The 18,806-nt window shown below is 39.1% G+C and overlaps 1 protein-coding gene across 1 annotated transcript in view; it reads right to left on the bottom strand.

Moving 5' to 3' along the window:
• The window catches only part of LOC132324813 (orofacial cleft 1 candidate gene 1 protein homolog), a 29,364-nt gene that overhangs the window by 9,956 nt on the left and 602 nt on the right, over positions 1-18,806 (bottom strand). The window contains exons 2-4 of the mRNA XM_059841371.1: positions 13,105-13,171; positions 12,620-12,796; positions 1,098-1,184 (exon numbers count right to left, since the gene is read on the bottom strand). Coding sequence (XP_059697354.1) covers positions 1,098-1,184; positions 12,620-12,796; positions 13,105-13,171 — 331 coding nt within the window. The remainder of the gene's footprint in view (positions 1-1,097; positions 1,185-12,619; positions 12,797-13,104; positions 13,172-18,806) is intronic.

The raw sequence follows: 18,806 nt of genomic DNA, 5'->3' as shown, positions 1-18,806 counted from the left end.
CATTATTACACTGCTATCCTACACAATGAATGGGGAAATTATTTGGATTAGATATAACTCAACCTTGATCAACCTTGATTTTTTTTTCACCAGAACACAGAAATTCAAGTCAGTTATATGCAATAGAGCCTGCTTTTTTCAATCAATCAAGTCTTCTCAAAAGTTTAAAACCTCCATGTGTGCTCAGAGTTTCTCATGACTTTCAGAAGTGAGTAACTTTGAGACCCAATAGATAACTTTTTTAGATCTGACTGCAGCTGTGCACCTAGAGAGTCTCTGCAGTACAAATAAGCCCAGGCTCTAGAGAAGCAAAGTAACACAGGAGAGCTGGCTCCAGCGTGCTTTCGGCTTGTTAGTGCTTAACAACAGGAGCCGGGCCAAAGCACTCCGTGCATAGCTAAGCACTTCATTACCATGATGATGTTCTTACTTAAGTCCATGCAAATTCAGGCAGGCCCGTTCCCACCCTTTTTATCTAAAAGCCGTGACAGCAGAGGAGAATTTCCTCTGCTAGACAATACCTCCTGGTTAATCTCTCTCATACCTATGCATAACTTCTGTTCTTCCAGCTCTGCAGAGTCACACCCTCCCACCGGTTGCTATCGCCCACAGAGAGCAAAGCTAAATATCTCGCCTAAACCGGCAAAAAAGAAAACCAAAAAAGCCTCTTCGTGCACTTTTACTAACTCTGGGGTTTCCTTCTTTTAGGCAAACACACGTTCAACTCTAATAAAATTTCTCTCCGAGGAGGACTTTGGGAGCAGGATTGTGAAAAAGCTAGAGCTTAGCGCTCAGTTCTGGACTAACTTCATTAATTAAAAAGAACATGGTGTAGACTACGCTCTCAGAGCGTGCTTCATTTTGTTACAGTAGCAGAGTGAACACAGAACAGCCTAATTTTTACCTGCCCATTAACTCAGCGTCCTTGATCAAAGTCTGTGTACACTGGCTATCCTGTTCAGAGCAGTTAAGGCTTAGAATTTAAATTGTAAACCTCAATATTTAAATAGAACTGCATATGTGATCTCTGACACCTCATTTTCATGAATGGAAAAGAATATTCTGACACCAAAATTACATACTTAATTTTGCCTCACCTTCTTCACTGACCTCCATCCCACACTGCCTTGGGTTTATTTCCTCACCCATCAACGGGTCAAAGTAATTTCTGCTGTATTCATTTCCTGTGGAAAGCACATGAAGTAAGGGTCAGCGATTATTAGAAGCACATGAACTAAAATGTTAATTTTGAAATCGACACCAGCAAGCAAAGGGGCATTTTTTGCTACTTTACAAGCTTAATTTTTTTAACAAGTCCTCTAAGCCTACTGGTACTGCAATCATCTTGTGAAAGGTCAGAAAAGGTAATTGTGGAAACAAGTGCACTTTATGCTACTTTTTCTCAGGAACTAATGAAAAATAATTCTCACATTTAGATGGCAGAAAGATAAGAAACATTTCTACAAATACAGCATTCCCAATATAAGTCAAATTATTCTTGAAGCACCCCGTACGAGGGAATTTTCCATACTGCAAAGGAATTTGTATTTCACAGCTGACCTCTCCAATTTCAACAGTTTTAAATTTCACCACTGAGGTTTCAACGTCTGGTGCATCTTTAATACTGTATTGAACCAGAGAAGTGTTTAATTACGGAGGAGATACCAGGATACTGCCTCATTAATCTGAACAGCAATTATGTTCAGCTGGACTAGGTAACTATTCCAAGATTTTGATGGGATAAACCCACTCATTTAAGTACTTGGCTATTTTAACAGCTACTTTTATCTATCCTTTAGAAAATAAACAAATTTACAAAAAAATCATTTTTAGAATTGTTATAAAATAATACAGTATTGAGCTGCCTGGAAGAACTGACGGTAAAAGCCAGAAGAATTTTCCTTACACAAGCAGGGTGGGAAGGCTTTTTTCCTCAAAATACATATTTTCTTCAGTGAAAGTGCTACACTCTGTTAAAACCATCCACATGTTCACTGGGTTTGCAAACACTGTAAATTGTTATTAAACAGGGGGGAAAGAAGTAAAATAATTAAGTCCATAACAAATGTTTTAATTGCTTGAATAGACATGGATGCATATCCTGGAAAATGCATAAAAGCTAAATGTAGGAGGGGGTTAATTCATCCAGGATACACTACAGTTGTCTACAGTGTATTTGTTTTAGGATCAAAAATAATCCAAGCAGCAGCTCCTTTTCAGAGACTAAATGAAACTTTGATATGAAACTAGGTTTAATTTATATTTCTGGACTGGCACATTTTGACTGTCAGTCTCTGTTCCTTCAATGTAGTAAGTACAAGAACTGAAAATTTGCTTTACCTTGAGGTCTCAATAAAGAAAAAATAAATGAGTTTCATTTTTGTTACTTTATCTGTCAACAACTACTAGGCTGGTATGAATCTTGGCAGTATGTAATCAAAGTCTTATGTACTGCAATAACAGAGCCATTCTACCTTATTCACTGTAATTGTTTTTCTCTAGCACAAAGCACCACGATGTTATATGAACACCCCTTCACATGTTGGTAAAATAATTCACCAATGTGCTAAAAAGGAAAATGATGATGCATTTCTTTATTCAATTACTTCATAGTTGTAAATGTAAATTGCTGGAACATGTTTTGCACCCATACAAACAATACTCAGCTATGGCATAGGCTTTTTGCACAATCTTACTATCACAACAGCCTTTATTGAGTTTTATTATCCCATGTGAGTCTAGTGTGAAACTTTGAGGAGTAGACTTCTGGGCAACTCTTCTGGACAGAATAATTGGTATTTAGGAGGAAGTGTCGTGTTATATTTGCGTCTGCAAGGCATGGAAACCATTATTCAAAAAAAGGGGATACATTGACAAATAGCATTAAATAGCTTACTCTCTGGTCCTCTTCACAAAAAGAACCTCAACACTTTGAGGAGTATGACATATTTTGTCCAGGGCTTTGGCTCTGTCAGAATCACACACAGCTGGTGACAGACAATTATGAAGAAGGAAAAAGAACCAGCAGGCTTGATTTCTTCAGAGCAACATACACACTTCAAAACTTACATAAGCAGAATAAGTGGTAAACAACAGAATCACCTCCTCACAGTGATTTTATGGATAATAAACCATTTTAAAATGCAGGACTCCACAGAAAACTTTAATTGAGGCTTTCAGAAGAGCTGAATAAATCAAACCTTAGGTCACTGCTCTGGATGGGGGATATTGCTGTTTGTGGGTTCCTTGGTTTTTTTCTCCCTCAGCTCAACACACACCTGGAGAAGTGGTGTGACCAGGATATCTGGGCTCTGGGCACGTCCTAAAATTATTCAGGGGCACTAGTAGTTGCTTTACTTTTAAAATACAAAATTATCAATTTTAGTCAACATAACACACTGCCCAAGGCATTTTGCTAATAACATTTTGTGAGCATGTGAACAGATTACTAATCATTTCACATTTGCTTTTGGAAATATTTGGAAGTGTATAACATGTAAATTAACAGTCCAGTAAGGAATTCACATTGCTCTGCTTTGTGGTATAAACACAGTAATTGTTAATACAGAGCTTGCTTGTAGGTATTTTGGACAGCACCATATAGGTTGGTGCTTTCAACAGGGCAAGATACTTTGATGACCTCCTCCCAAAAAGACCTGGTCAGCTTTAGAAACTTGGGTCTTGGTTTTGATCCAGAGATTCCCTCAAATCCATTAGCTCAATTTGAAGTCCAATTCACCCCTCAAAATTGTGCCATTTCATATGAAAAACACGATGGATAATTCAGGAAATCAGAACTGTAATGCAAACCCACAAATTATCTATACATTAAAAGAAGAGTGGAAAGAAGGGTGTTGGCACAACAGTGACCAGATGGGAATTTATAGAGTTTAATTAAAGCAAGAGGAGTTGCTAATAAAATTAGCATAATCTTTGGATACAGCCCATGGGACTGTACAGGAATTACTAGGACTGGATGAAACTTACAAGATGGCTTTTAAACTAAGATGTCTGTAGTCAATTATGCCATCTATATCCTGAGAATACCGCACAGGAAAGGCATGACTAAGCTGAATTTCTTTGTTGTTCTCTACTCCACAGAGAGATCAGGTAGTCGGTATCAATTACACATTAAAGGTATAGCACAGAATTTGGATAACAGGCCATTATTCCATTTATGTTGTATTACTGATCTAGGTTTTTAATTTAATGAAAGAATAGATAAAACTCTGTTGGATTTGTTAAGTGCCTCCTGATCAAAGTAAAAATTAAGGAATTCTCAATCGCCACATGACTGACTACTAAAAGCTTGAATAAACAAGAATGAAGCTCGATTTTCAGGGTAAAAGAAAAATAAATTGGCATGAGCCATCTTTCTTTAGAAGGCAGCATGCAGACAGTATGATCTGCACAAACTTGCCATGATAAATAACAAGTCCCTTTCAGACAGCAACAGGGTCAAAAAGTGTCTACCAATGACTTGGGAGAACATTACTGGGCATTACTAATATTACTAACGCAACTCCTGGAAGCCTTTTGCATCAGATAGAGTAAGACAGAGGCATTTTGGAAAGATGAAATTCCAGCCTGAGACAGCATTTTGACCCAAAGTGCTTTTGAAACAGAGTGGTGCAGCTGGGAATGGAAAAGAGTAGTCCTCCTTTCCCTCACTTGACTTAAAGCATTGATTTCAGCTGCAATTCCTATTAGGGAACATCATAGCAAATACTCACATTCTCCATTCAACAGAACTGGATTTATTTCCCTGGGGATACTCTTCATTTTACTTAGCAGACAAGGCCCTTTGGGCGGCCCAGACTGAGGGCTCTGTGACGATGTATTTCCCCACTTCTTTATGAGAGCCAAAGCAGTGTCCTAGGGTCAGACTTGAATGTCCTCAAAAACAAAAGTGACCTCCTCAACTAAGCCAGGAAGAACCAAGACTTGGGATTAGAAGGAAGGGAAAGCAAGGGTCCCACTTCCAGCGTTTCCAGCTACTTCACCCACCCTTCCTCAAGCCATGATGGGTTCTGTGACTAGCTCTCCCACCCACCAGTCTTCATGATTCAGTATCTACATTGATAAAGTTTGATATCTACGAGTTGCTTATTTGAGCCTTTGTACTTTGAAAAAATCTATAAAGAACTCTAAAAAAAAATCATTTAAAAGGATTAAAGAATAAGAGAGGAGAAAGAAGCCTTTCACCTTAAAAAGAATCTCACAGAATGCAGAACAAGAAAAATCATTAATAAAAACTGCATAAATAGTAGGAGTTCCTGCACAGTGAAAAATTGAATCAGTTACCAATGAATTTAGAAGTTCTTACTTCATATAGGCAGCGACTTAAAAGTGGAAAATAACATAGGAAAATTTGAAACTTTCACAAGGAAAAAAAAGAATCTAAGATTTGAATCAAAAATTTTGTATTGCTAGAATTACTCATATCGAAATGTTATGAAGATGCTAAGAATAAAACTACAGTCTTGTAGAACATAGTGAATTAATATGCAGTCCATAAAACAGTGTTTACTTTCCATTCTAATTTTTTCAATGAAAAAAAGAATTAATGTTAGTCAGAAGCTATAGTTTTAGTTTGTGTTCCTAATTATTATTACTGACCCAGGATATTGGTCACATTTACCTCAGCTCATATAATATTTATATGTAATGTAAATATAATATTTATATATAGCATTAATATATAAATATAATATTTTCTATATTATATGTATAGATAAATATTTTCTATATCAATCTAAAATAAGATTCCTGAGGGTGCAACTGTATTCCAGAGTATCAAATATATGGAAGAGTGGTAGGAATTTTTACACAGAGTTTCTAATTTTCATTAATAGTATTCAATGAAAAATTGCATGTTAATGGTACCTTCATACTGAAGAGCATTTCACCAGTGCTGGACAATAGATTTTCTCTTGAAAACACAGCTCATTAAACACTACCAACACCAGGGGACTTCCCAATTTTTTAAAAGAAAATTTAAAGGTATCACATGTCATTCTCCTTATCCTCAGCAGACACCATGGGTAATGAGGAAATCAGATAACTGTGTCTTATGTTCATATTGCAAGCCTTGAATAAACTCACTGGTCAGCTTTGACGGGACACTGGCAAAGGGGCTGTTCCTGAGCCCGAGCTGTGCAGATCGTGCTGCACCTGCCCCGACCCCTGAAAAGCACCGCGTCGTACTCATGGCACCCACAATTTTTTACCCCCAGCTCCGGTCCTGCAAGACTTACCATCTTCTCTGCTGTTTAAGAAAAGATACAGCACAGAAATTAGTTCTTTTTCCCCTTTTCCCTTCCCTGCAGGCAACAGAGGGCACTGTGCCAAGGGATGCCAGTGTGAGACCTGCTGCTTCTCCTGGGACACGCTGTTGGTCGAGGGCATGAGAAAAAGATTTACTGATGATGATGATGGAATTCTTTTAGGAACAGTATTAGATAATGTGACACATGTCAATGGGGAAAATGGATACTAAGTTCTCCCAGGCTGACAGGCTTGGCTGGTCCTACTCTATGTCAGTGGGGTAACTTGCCAAATTTTGAGGATCTGACAGCACCATTACAAAGCAAACAATTTCCGAGTGTAATAAATTAGCCTTAAAAATATATATTCCATCACATTCTGAAAAAGTATTTTCCCAATTATAAAAACGCATCCATTCTTCTCAGTTCTTCTCCCCTACCTTTCACAATTCAATTTTAGCACATTACTTAGATGAGTGGTGTGGTATCCCTGTTAAAATTGCATGCAATGGATCACGTTTTGCACACTACATTACACCTTGTGCCGTTCTGCTGATTTCAATTGGATTACACATTGTGTAATTCAACGCAAAATTACTTCCAATGACAACCCTTTTATTCCTATGCATACATGGTGATCCATCATGCCCTGCATACTAAGTTTGGCATTTCCATTTCAAAGTCCCTGTTGGAATCAGAAAGCATGGAGCCACATACATAGAACTTGAATTATTAGATATAAACTTTGCCATTGTTTAAAGAAAAAAAAAGAGCACAGTTTTGATTCATATTTCCGGCGCCATACTTTATGCAAATCACTTTGTCCAATACAAATCAGCAGTGTTGCAAGCTCCCATTTCCTTCACATGCAGAACAAACATGAATTTACAACAGATACCTATTTTTTCACCTGTGTTTGCTGTCTCTCCAATGTCTCTTCCTACCACTTCTTTGGAATAAAATTAGACCCTGTTCAAAAAGTGTCAGCCTCTAGCTCTCTATAAACAGACTGAACTCAATGTAGTTGCTGATACTTTTGGCAATCTGATATCCTACATAGCTCCTTCACAAAGCTTTTTTGTCTGTGTATTCCTACATCAAGGTCTTGCCTGGTTACATTCTTCAGCCAGCAGGGCCTTGTATTGTCCTGGCACATTTGAACAACTTTTGTATCAACTGTTCCTTAGCAAAGACTTGTCCCCACTTTAGCTTTTGATACGGAGCAAGGTTGCTCTACTTTACAGTGGGATTTTCCCTGTAGGACACGTGCAGCACTGTATTAGGTACACCCAGCCTAGCTCTGAAGTTTGGAGGTGATGCAGCAGAGATCCACACAGACACTAATTTGCTCCCAGAAGCAGTATAGCCATGCTAAAGCCATTCTGTACCTGGGCTAATTAGAAGAATAGCTCCTGAACTTCAATTGAAAGGGCTTTCTTTCCCTCCGTTTTTTCTTTCCTTTTCTTTCCCCCCCTCAGATGCTGTTAATCTCTGTGGGCAAATTTATTGGAGCATGATATGAGATGTTAACAGTGCCTGTTGCAGAAAAAATGGTAGAATTAATTAGAGCTTCTTTATTTTAGGAGATAATCTAGTTTTGAAAAAAGATTCGTGTATTGGGGATAATAGGGAAAAAAATTAATACTTCTTGTCATCTGGAGACAATTTTAACCTGAATCATCAATATTTAGGGTCAGACTGACTCAAACCATTTACAGGTGCACAGCATACAGGAGAACACAATTAGCCTTTTCCTTTCTCTTCTTTGCAAAAGCCACCTAGTATCACAGTCTCCAAAGGTGCATGTGCAGCCACCAGCTACAAGGCAGGCCACGCAGCGGGAGTATGCCCAAAAAGCCTCATTCCTGGATTCTGCAGCTTGCATGTGCTGTTGACACCACAGAAAAATCACATTCTAATTTGATCTGACATAAATTCTCTCGGTGTGGTTGGGCTGGAAATTTTACCTATCTATGTGAGCAGTGCCATCCCACAGGGCTCTTCTCAGCACTAGCTACACCAAATCTGTGTATCACTGTAATGAACTCTAAAAAGCACAAACTTGTATAAGGCATTTGGACTTTTCCTGGTAACAGCAGCTGAGGAAAAAAATGTACTGAATGCTAAAATACAGTAACATCTGCTTTACAGGCCTACAATAAAATACTAAGTACAGTAGTCCTGTGTTCAGGGATTGCTTGTAACATTCATCATTCATTTGAAGTTGAGCAATTGCCCTTGTCTTCTGCTGTCAGACAAAGATAGAATAATTCCTGGAAGTTTGGTGTTCCTGTCATGACAGTTTGCTGGAAGCTCTTTACTGGGCAGAGACTTTACCAAGCCAGCCTGAACTTTAGGACACTCTATAAAGTATTTTGTGCCTAAACCCCCCTGGAGAAAAGAGAAAAACTGATATTGGCTCAACTTGAGATCAAGTGTCTGACAACTGAGGAACTGGTGGACACAAGTTCTTGAAAATTTGGGTGATGCAACCCCTAATGTTTTTCCCAGGGAAATTTATCTATTAGACCTTCCATTGGGATGGGCATCATGAAAATCTCTGCAATTCGATGTTTGATGAGGGGGAGAAAGGCAGAAGGGTTGGTTGGATTTAGCCACAAGGAAACTGACTAGTTTAAGAAATAAAAAAAAACCTTGCAGTTTGGCAGCTACAAGGCTGCTGCTAGATGAACTTAATTTCACAAGTAATATGTGAAAGAAATGAAGGTGATGGCAGCAATCAGCAAAAAGTCAGCATAGAATCCAGAAGAGAAAATAGGATAGAAACCAATTAGTTGGCTCAAAAATCAGGAGATTAATCTGAGTAAATAGTCAGGCAGTTCCCCTGGGTCATTATAACATTTAACAACAGTACCAGGACTTCACTGATGATGAAGAGCAAAGAGCAGAAAAAATTACTCTGTGGCCTAGTCCTGAACAACGGGCTACCCGTGATGATAAAATCTGGAATTTTGTCCATCATAGAAAATAGAACAGTGAAAGATACAGAATAGCGTAATGAAAAGAGGAATGGACTAAGGATCAGAGCTTTTATTTCTGTTGAAGGTCGGCATGGTGACAACAGAGAAGCCTCATGCTCTGCCCCAGCTTCCCCTTAAAGGATGCAGGAGCCTTGCACTTTGAGTCACAAGAAGAGCCCCTACCAACATAATTCAAAAAGTGAAAAACTTTTTGAACAAAAATACCAAAAATTTTAATAAACTTCTTGCAAACAAGAATGAGTTTGTAAACTCTTATTTCTAGAACGTATTCTATTATGGGAGAAAAAATTTGAAAAAGCACAAACGTGTATGTGAATTAGGTCCTTTGGGGGCAGATGCAGACAATTTACAATGACTTGGGCCTTTCCAATTGCTATTTAATCCCCAGGTAAGGGGTGTTCTGTAGAGAAGCCCCTGTACACACAAATAGCCAAGTTCCAGGAACAGGTTTTAAGGCTGTCTTGAACATGCAGCTGACTACTCACACTACTTCCCAATATACTAGTCTGGAGGTGTGCAAGAAGACGTCTCTAAGTAGGTGGAGGTTTTTCTAGAGAACACTTCCCTCTGGCAATTGCTGACAGAGGAACAGCCTGTGACTGTTGCCAGGTGGAGGAAATGATAGCAACCCCTGTGGCTATTAATTGCTGCCATTAACAACATGGGCGATAGGTGGAAAGATAAAAGAAAGGCAATGCCATCTCTCTGCCTTGCCTCCAACTGCTTAGCCTGAAAACCCAGCCTGATGTTTATATAGTGCTCTCAACCTGTAATCTGCTAAATCCTGCGATTAAATAATTTTGCTAAAGGTTATAACTGGTTTTAAGTTGCACAGTTTAACACCAAGCATTAAAATTGACAAATGCCATTCCCTATTGAGTAAGCAACTGAACTTAAGCCTGGGGGCTGAGAGCTGGAAGAGCAGCCAACAGCTGTGAAGGGAAGTAACTCCAAAAAAAGGAGAGTATTTTATTAGCATCTGGGGAAGAAGAGGAGAAAAGGGAAAGGGGGCAGTGTAGAGCCTAAAACATTTTTTTTTTTACATGGGTTATGCTGTTGCGCTTGGTGTGTGGGCACACCCTCCTAGAGAAATAGCTTCCAGCATGGAGTACAAGTCTTGCATCCCAAGTGGAAAAAAATGAGAATTCTGTGCCTCCTCTTGTGAACTGCATAGTGGTTCCTGAGAGCAGAGGGGCAGGAGAGAATGCTGTGGAAATGTCTCCCCTGTGGTAGAAGATGGGAATAGTATTCAGCACCATGTCTGGTTTTGCTAAGAGCTGAAATGGCACCCGCTGTGCAAAGCATCTATGAACTTGGATCAAAGGAAGGCAGATTGAAGAACAGATCCCGTGGGTTCTGGAAGACCCAGACCTCGAAAGACTGATGCATGCAGGCATAAACTACCTGTAGACCTAGTCTTCACTGAGGACTGTGAAACATGACTACTTATACATTAGTACATTAATGTGATAATGTGTTTACCTGTGCAGCTGGCTTTTCTCTTTTCCTCTTTAATGAAGAATTGTTACCCTTGGAAATGGGGAAAATTAGTACATGAGGTACCTGAAGATTTTTTCCCAGATTTCAGGCTTGAAGATGTTGGCTTATTAGTGGCCCTTGATAAATTTTAACTGGTCCCTGTGACTGCCAAACAAGTGCTGACACAAGTTAGACTAAGAATAATTTAATGCAAGGTTAGACCAGATGATCTCTAGAGATATTTTCCAATCTAGACTTTTTTATGATGGTATAAATGGATGATTACTTTTTAATAGCTGCTTGACTTAGAGGCAGAGCTATGTGAATAACTGATCTTTTGGCTAACTGGATCAACAGAAGGTCGAGAAGGGAGACACAGTGTTGGGAAACAAAATTTTCCAACTCTCGGCAAGCTTTTCTCTCCCATTACAGAAACACTTAGCATTGTCTCAAGGCATTGCATTCCAGGCAAAATGGAACAATTTCTACTCCTTTCACAAAGACTATATTCAGCTAGGGTTTTTTTGAACAAAATGCTACTTAGGATGAAAAATCAAAATGTTTAAAAACGCATTTCAAGCTTTTAAAAAAAATGTGTTGTTTTCTTGAGGGAACTATTCATGAATTTCTGAAGAGGCGACTGAAAGCATGGATAGTCTCCAGCGAGCCCGACTTCATTTTTTGCCAGATAGACTATTTCATTAAAAAACAATCAATCCCTTTGTCTGCTTAATCACTGTTCTGACAGTCTGCAAAGGAAAGACGAAGAATTCCTGCTCCATGTGGCACTGCACAGAGTCACATGAAGGCTAAATGGAAAGCCAAACCTAATTTTGCAAGAAGCCATTAGGAGCCATGGGCTCTCCAGTCCCGCAAGGATAAAATCTTAACACAACAAGGTCCAATGTTTAAAAAATGACTGCCTGAAGGTCTGCTCATCAGCCTGCACTTACCCATTTAAATACCTGGGTTCACAGCGTGCGAGGGTACTTAGAAAGCAGCAGCTCCACTTGTGAGTTTGATGGGAGATGCTGGCTGATCAGGACTGTTTAAAGCCACACCACTTAATTTGGTACCTTCTTCCTCACTGGGTTACTAAGATAACCATTTTCCCTAATACCCAGGATTAATAATAATTTAAAAAGGAGTAATTAAATAATAGATTAAAAGAGATCAAAACTTCCGCAAAAGGAGAACTGACATCAAGTGACTCTCCTTATAGTTCGGATCAACCAAAATAATAAACAGAAATTGCTTCCCAAGGCGGCAGTTCTTTTAGGTACTGCAGCAAAACTGAGCTGAAAAGCCAGGATCACTCCCCTGGACAAGCTGAGCAAACAGGACTAGGCTCCAAGCATCTGAGCAACACTAGCTGAAAAAAATAATGAAAGCTGAAGCAGAGGCAAGATGTCGATTGACTGAAGGCATATGGGAGACCTAAGGACAACAATCAATCATGGATCTGTAAGCTGTTTCAAACTATTCAATGCAAGGGAGCCAGTGAGGGAGCTGCATCTGTGTGCTCAGACTGGCTGCAGCGCCTCCAAAACCCAGCTCAGTCCAAATTAGGGGGAAGCACTGCCATGAACACCGAGTCTCCACACTTCCTCCCACTGGCAGACAGCCCACAAAACCTGCACCCCGTCACAGGGAGTCACTTGAGCATGGAGACAAAGCCCAGGTATCTAACTATTTAGACAGCCCATATGTTTTTGGCAGCATGTTGGATTTCCTACCCAGGGTTTGCAGGGCACCTGCTTGGACATGCCGGGATGGCAACGCCCAGCACAGGCTATGGAGTGTGCAGGTTGGATGGGGAACAGCCACAACCACTGTTGCTGAGTTTGAGGCTAATCAGGTTTGATGTCTCACCTCTTGGTTCAGCATGGGCTTGCAGCCCGAGTTTTTGTTGGTGAGCTGCAAGGGTGCTATCTGGCTTGTCATGTCTAATAACTTTCTCTTCTGAAGGCTGATATGCTGAAAGATCTGTGCTGCTGATGTTAAAAGCTGGATTTTCAATGCCTTCTGTTGCTGCTCTCTCTTCTTTTACTATAGAAAACAAGGAGGTCAGAAGAGCACATTATAGCAAAGTGTATTTCAATGACAAGCAGAAAATTCCTTCTAGTAATTCCTTTGCTGAAAGACTCAAGTGTATCGTCCTCAAATGTCGCCAAAACAGAATTAGGTTAAAATTAACTCTAAAAAAAAAAAAAAAAAAAAAAAGAATAAATGATTAAAATAATTACAAATTGCACCCTGACAAGCAAGAGCAAAATTTCGCCCACAGCCATTTGTCTGTAATTAGTTAATTAATCCTTACACAAATTATGAGCAATAACTCATCAAGCAAGGCTCACCCATCAGAAATTCAGCCGACTTGGATTTCTTCTGCTTAGTTTGCTTCAGAGCCTTCTGCTGGAACTTCTGGAGGGAAATTGTTAAATGAATAAATTAGCTAAAGAACGAAGATCATCCTTTATGATCCACAACTAACACAGTATTTTAAATATGGGATGGCATTGAAATGTCATTTAATTTAAATCTCTGCTAAAGGGGTCAAACACTAATTGAACAACAGAAGTGGAAGAATTAAATAAAATAGAAGAAAAGTTGAAACAAATGCCAAATGAAGGTCACATTAAAATACTTTGTTTTTCCCCAATTTTAATTAATGCAAAGAAACCTCAACAAATGAAGAACATTATAAGACTTGTCTCTCAGTATGCATTCAACAGCAACTGCTTTATTTCACTTGCAGAACGGCAGTGCTTCATTTAGAAAAGTTTGGTTATGTAGCATATTTATAGACAGACTTCCCTGACATCCCCTATCCTCCTATTTTCTAAGTCCACTTACATAACCAGTGTATCTGTTCACCACAGAGGAGCTAAAAATGAATGAGCTCTACCCTTTCATACAACGCAATAGAATGACAAGAGAGCTAAGACAATTTTAAATGAAGTGTTGCAAAAGAGAGATCACAGTCCAGGGAAGAGAGGAAGCAGGACTCATTACAACAATGAAAAGTTCATTTAATATTAGAGAGACACCAACAAGGGTTACGGTGAAACCAAACAGCCGGAAATCTTGTGGAACCTTAACTCTGACAAGTTCCACAGTAATTCCCATGGGCAAGCAAGGCTCAAAAATTATATGGTCACACTGAACTAAGGAAAGCCCAAATGCTGTACACCATCTTTGTGTAATACCTAGAGCCACGTTGGGCAAGAGTCACACGTGGTCTGGTATGCGGCTACAGACCCTATTTCAGATGTTGACAGTCAAAACAGGCAAAGATTACCTAAAATAAAGCACATCTGGGAATATTAATCAAAGCCAAAACCAAAATAAGAAAACAGTTCGGACCCATTTATTTTAGAACGTCACATGGCAGCTTCCAAAAACAGCATTATTTTTTCAAGCAGTTGCTTAATTGTCCAGTGATAAAGACCACTCCTGGCAACATAGCTCCTGGAAACTGTCAATACAAAAGGATTAATTACAAGAATCATTGAAAAATTGCAGTTTTTACAGCATCCATCTTTCCCGTTTGATTGTGGGTGTCAATTTCCAGTAAAAAAACAGCACTTGCAGCAGACACAATCAATAAACCTGTCAAAAATAACTGAACCATACCACTGACAGGTTACTATAGTTATTAATATCTTCATATTTATACATGTATATATGCACACACATATATGGTTTTCTAGAAACAGTGGACATCATCTAAACTAAGACTAATACCCTACTAAAAAGCAAATGTGTAAAAATGAACAGACACATTCTGAAAGCTACAATAAATAAATACATAAAGTGAAAAAATTCCTGCAAGCCACATGCAGCACAACTGAAGCTAATGATAATTTTGATAGGAGTTCAATAGGTTCAGAAATTCACCATACTGCTTCTGATTATTCAAAAATACACATTCATTCCATTAGTATCTTCAGAATTATGTCTGCTTTGCAATATTAAAGAATTGCTGCATTCCAGCATGCCATAAAATTTTAATTGAGCCGCTTTTAAAGATTCCGGAGTATTTGTAACACTGCTGTGTGATAATTATTCTAACTATGCTGTGCATAATCACCACACAAAACCTTCAACTTCATGTTAGGAGCTAAAGAAAATAATATCAAGCCAAAAATTCTGGGGCAAATTTTCAAGTGGTATAAATCAATATACATCTGTAACTCTGACAGGATTAAGATGATCTGCATTACATTCTGTGTGTTCCTTCTGCATGTCAGATTTCCCTAGCAAAACTACATGCTCACTATATTGGCCATAGACAACTTTTAACTGCTATAGTCTGGAAAAAGCACAAGCTCCTTTCACAACACAAAGAAGAAAAAGAGGTATTCCTACTTCCCTATACATAATAAAAATGTGTTCTGCAGTGGGTTCTGGAGTGGATTTCTGTATGTGTGTGTTTTGGGGTTTTTATTGTTTGGAATTTTGGAGAGTTTTGTGTCTTGTTTCAGGGAAGGTGTTAAGGTGTTGGATCTTTGAGGGGTTCTAGTTGGTTTTTTTAGGATTCAGTATAGTTAACACCAAATTTTGTATTTTTCAGTGACACAAATGACTAAATTATTTGGTACTTCAGTCAAATGCCAACTAGAATTTTCAGGCAATTGATGGAACAGTGATCCCTGTGCACTGCAAAGAGATGATGCCCTTGTCCCTTAATGAAATCAGGTTTTGAAAATATGTTCTTCATATTTTTTAGAATGAAAGCAATGCTTGATTTCCAACAGCAGAGTTGAATTCTTCCAGTGTTGCTTCTCAACATAGCTGAATAACAGAGTATTTCAGTGGTGGCCTTTGTATAATCAACACATGTTCTTGTCATTTCGTGCTTGAGAGGAAATTAGAAGACATTTTCCTTTCATACCTATTTCCAGCCAATTTCCTCATCCTTCTCTCTTTTACACATGAGCAATTTTAAGTTGTGTAAATAACACTATTTCCCCTCCTTTTTATTTTAGGTTTCCTTTCCCAACTCCCCTATCCTTATAGTACTTTGCCTTCTCATCAGAGAATAGGCAGGAAATTATCCAGTTGCATTTTACATTCATTTTATCATTAGTCACTACTACTTAATGTATGTATTTATGCAAATTTATGTCTAAAGCAAATGTTCTTTAATCAGTTTGCACATACCTGAAAAACTTAGGTTTTCAATAGCAAATTAAATAAATGCTCTCAGTGACCATTTGGATTGTTTGCAGGCAAAGTCCAGGTGTGTGAGCATACTGAAACAAATGCACATGAACACACAACCTAACAGAAAGCTTCCACTCTGATTACAGAGCATTATCCCAAAATAAACATAAAAAAGCATTAAAAAAAAAAAAAAAAAAAAAAAAGTTGCACAACCTGAAGCCAGAGCCTCAAGTGATGCAAAGGCTGTGCTGGTTTACACCTGCGGTGACAGGGGTACAACTTGCATCCACAAACAAAATGCATCAGATCTGTCCATCCACAACCAGCACACAGAAAGGGGATGTCCCTTGCCTGCAAAGTCGAGTTTAAAGGGTCATCTTGCTGCTGTAGCAATTCATCCTACCTCAAATCCCCACGACTGTTGCTGAAAAACAAGAAGTACTGCCTTTTAATTTTTTTTAATATCTTTTTACCTTGAGTGTGCTGCACTACAGCAAAGACAAGGGTAGTTAGAAGTGTTTGAGCACAGCACAGACTAATCACCGTGTCACTCAAAAAGGGATCTAAACCTTTAAAAGCTTTTTTGCACGTCGTCATCATTAAAAAGCACCGCCTGCTTTCTGATACCGACGGAAACAAAGGAAAACCGGGAGCACCAGAACCTGCAGCACTCGCATCTCTGGGAGAGCGGCGAGCACCACAACAACAGCAGCAGTAGCAGCAGCAATGGCGAGGGAAAAAACCCTCATTTATAACCAGTGACAACTAAAACCTATGAAGTTTTTAAAAGAATGTGATTGTTGTCAAAAGGAATTGGGTACAACAATGCTGCGTTCAGCTCTGGTTCCACTCAAAGCCGTGGCTGAGGGGCTCTGGGAAAGCTGCTGGAAGGCTGGTGGGCACAGACCAGCAAGAAAGTGAATTTTGCATACTGTACGGATCATCGCTCAGTTCAGGGCAGTCATATTGAATCTGTGATCAACCAATTGTGCTTCATGAAACCGTCAGCCCTCATTTATGTCTAGCTGTTTTCTTCTGTCCTGCTGTAAACAAGCTCTGCTCTGAGCTGTCTCCCCTACCCTTATCTGCTTACGAAGATCACACAGACAGACCTCATCAGCAGCCTTAGAGTTAAAGTTAAAGTTACTGCTTCCAGACAGCAGTCCCCATGCAAGCTGGAAGTCAAAAAGAAGAGCAACTTTGGAATGACAGAGTTTTAGTTCCTTTTAGGAAATGCATACCTTAGATTCATACACATACTGGCATGTTATGTCTCTTTCATGAAATTAAATTAGGTGTTCCTAATATGAACAACTGTTTCTAACATCAGCAAACTAGCTCAGCAGATTCATCCATGGTTTTGTTTGTGGGTTGGTTGTCTTGTTGTTGGTTGTTGGGTTTTTTTTTTTGTTTATTTCCTTTGGGGTCTTGTTTGAATACAGCCAAAAGAGAAGTAGCTGGAAATATTGTCAATCTGGTAGGGCTCCAAGAACCTAATAATGCCTGAAATGCTCTAAGGAGTGTAACAATGGTAAACAGGAACAGGTATGTTAGCTTCTGTTCTCATTCATTTCAGTGAGAGCATTAGCCTTTCAACAGAAAGCAGAGCACAGTTTTCAAAGAATGATCCTCTTGCATAAAAAGGGATGGAGCTTCACTAAGCACTTATTCCTCTGTGAACACGCTCAGACACACACAAATGCATTACTTGCTATTTACAGCATTTAATTCTTGCAACCAGCTGCTAAGTCCCTGTTAAGGCTTTCAGTTTTGCAGCTGGAGCTGGAACCTTTTCCTTTCTCCCAGCCTATTACTTTGTCTGTTTAAGGGATGGCAGCCAAAGAGAAACAGCTTGGTATTTGCACCTGTCTGCTTTAAGCATTCCATGTTAGATTTTGCAGAGAACAGACTCTTCATTGCTAAAGAGAATGACACTTAGGAGGGTCAAAGATGTTTTTAGCTGACTCTGCAGCAATCAAAAATAAATAAAATTAAATAAATAAATAACTCCACTCTTTGTTTATTCCAGCTAGACAATGAGGCCAAAGGAAAAGGCTTGTCGTAAAAGAGCAGCTCGGTGTGTAGGTGGAAGATGTAACCCTGTGTGTTTAGTCTAACAGAACACCAGGCACAGCTAGGCATGAGTGAACCTGCACGCTGCCCACGCAGGAGCACGTGGGAGAGCTTTTGCCTCTTCCCCTGTAAAACAGAGAAATGCTGCAGAAAGCAAACGTGTGCTAAGAATCACTTCTGAATTTCTACATACCAGACTGCCTTTTGAGGACCCACTGAAAGCTTTGCTACCTAGACGCTCAGATCTGTGAGAAAATTGATTTTATACAATTAAAGAGAAATGTACACTCCATTCACATGTATGCTCAGAGGTGTGCAAGCATAGCCCTACAGAGCCCCACTAGCTGGAGAGTAACTCAGTGAGGGTGCACACCAAGCGAGTAACCCACGTGTGATCTTTCAGCCCTAGACAAACTATCTTAGCACGCTTGCTTCTTGCTAGGAAACAAACACGGTGCTTTCAGTCAACTTTCATTTACAATTGCACTGAAAGAAACAACAATCTCACTGGTGTATTAGTTCAGTTACTAAGAAGTAGTCTTTTTATTGCTTGCTCTTAAAATAGAAAAGCCCTCAAAAAACTCAAGCTACAGAGCTGATGACAAGAACAAAAATGCCAGGGGAAGAAAAAAAAACTAGAAGGGAAATAAAACAAAGTAAAACATACAATTTATTAAACAAAACATTGGTGCTGCATTTTGATTTCATAAATTGTCCCCATTTGTACTTCCTGCTTAAACAATAACTAACATGATGATGGGTTAAATGAAGTTGAGATTGTCACAAACATGGCCTCACTAGTAATTAATGTAGTTTA

The sequence above is a fragment of the Haemorhous mexicanus genome, chromosome 1 (assembly GCF_027477595.1).
Source record: "Haemorhous mexicanus isolate bHaeMex1 chromosome 1, bHaeMex1.pri, whole genome shotgun sequence".
Classification (NCBI taxonomy): domain Eukaryota; kingdom Metazoa; phylum Chordata; class Aves; order Passeriformes; family Fringillidae; genus Haemorhous; species Haemorhous mexicanus.
This window is presented reverse-complemented; position numbering and strand designations above follow the sequence as displayed.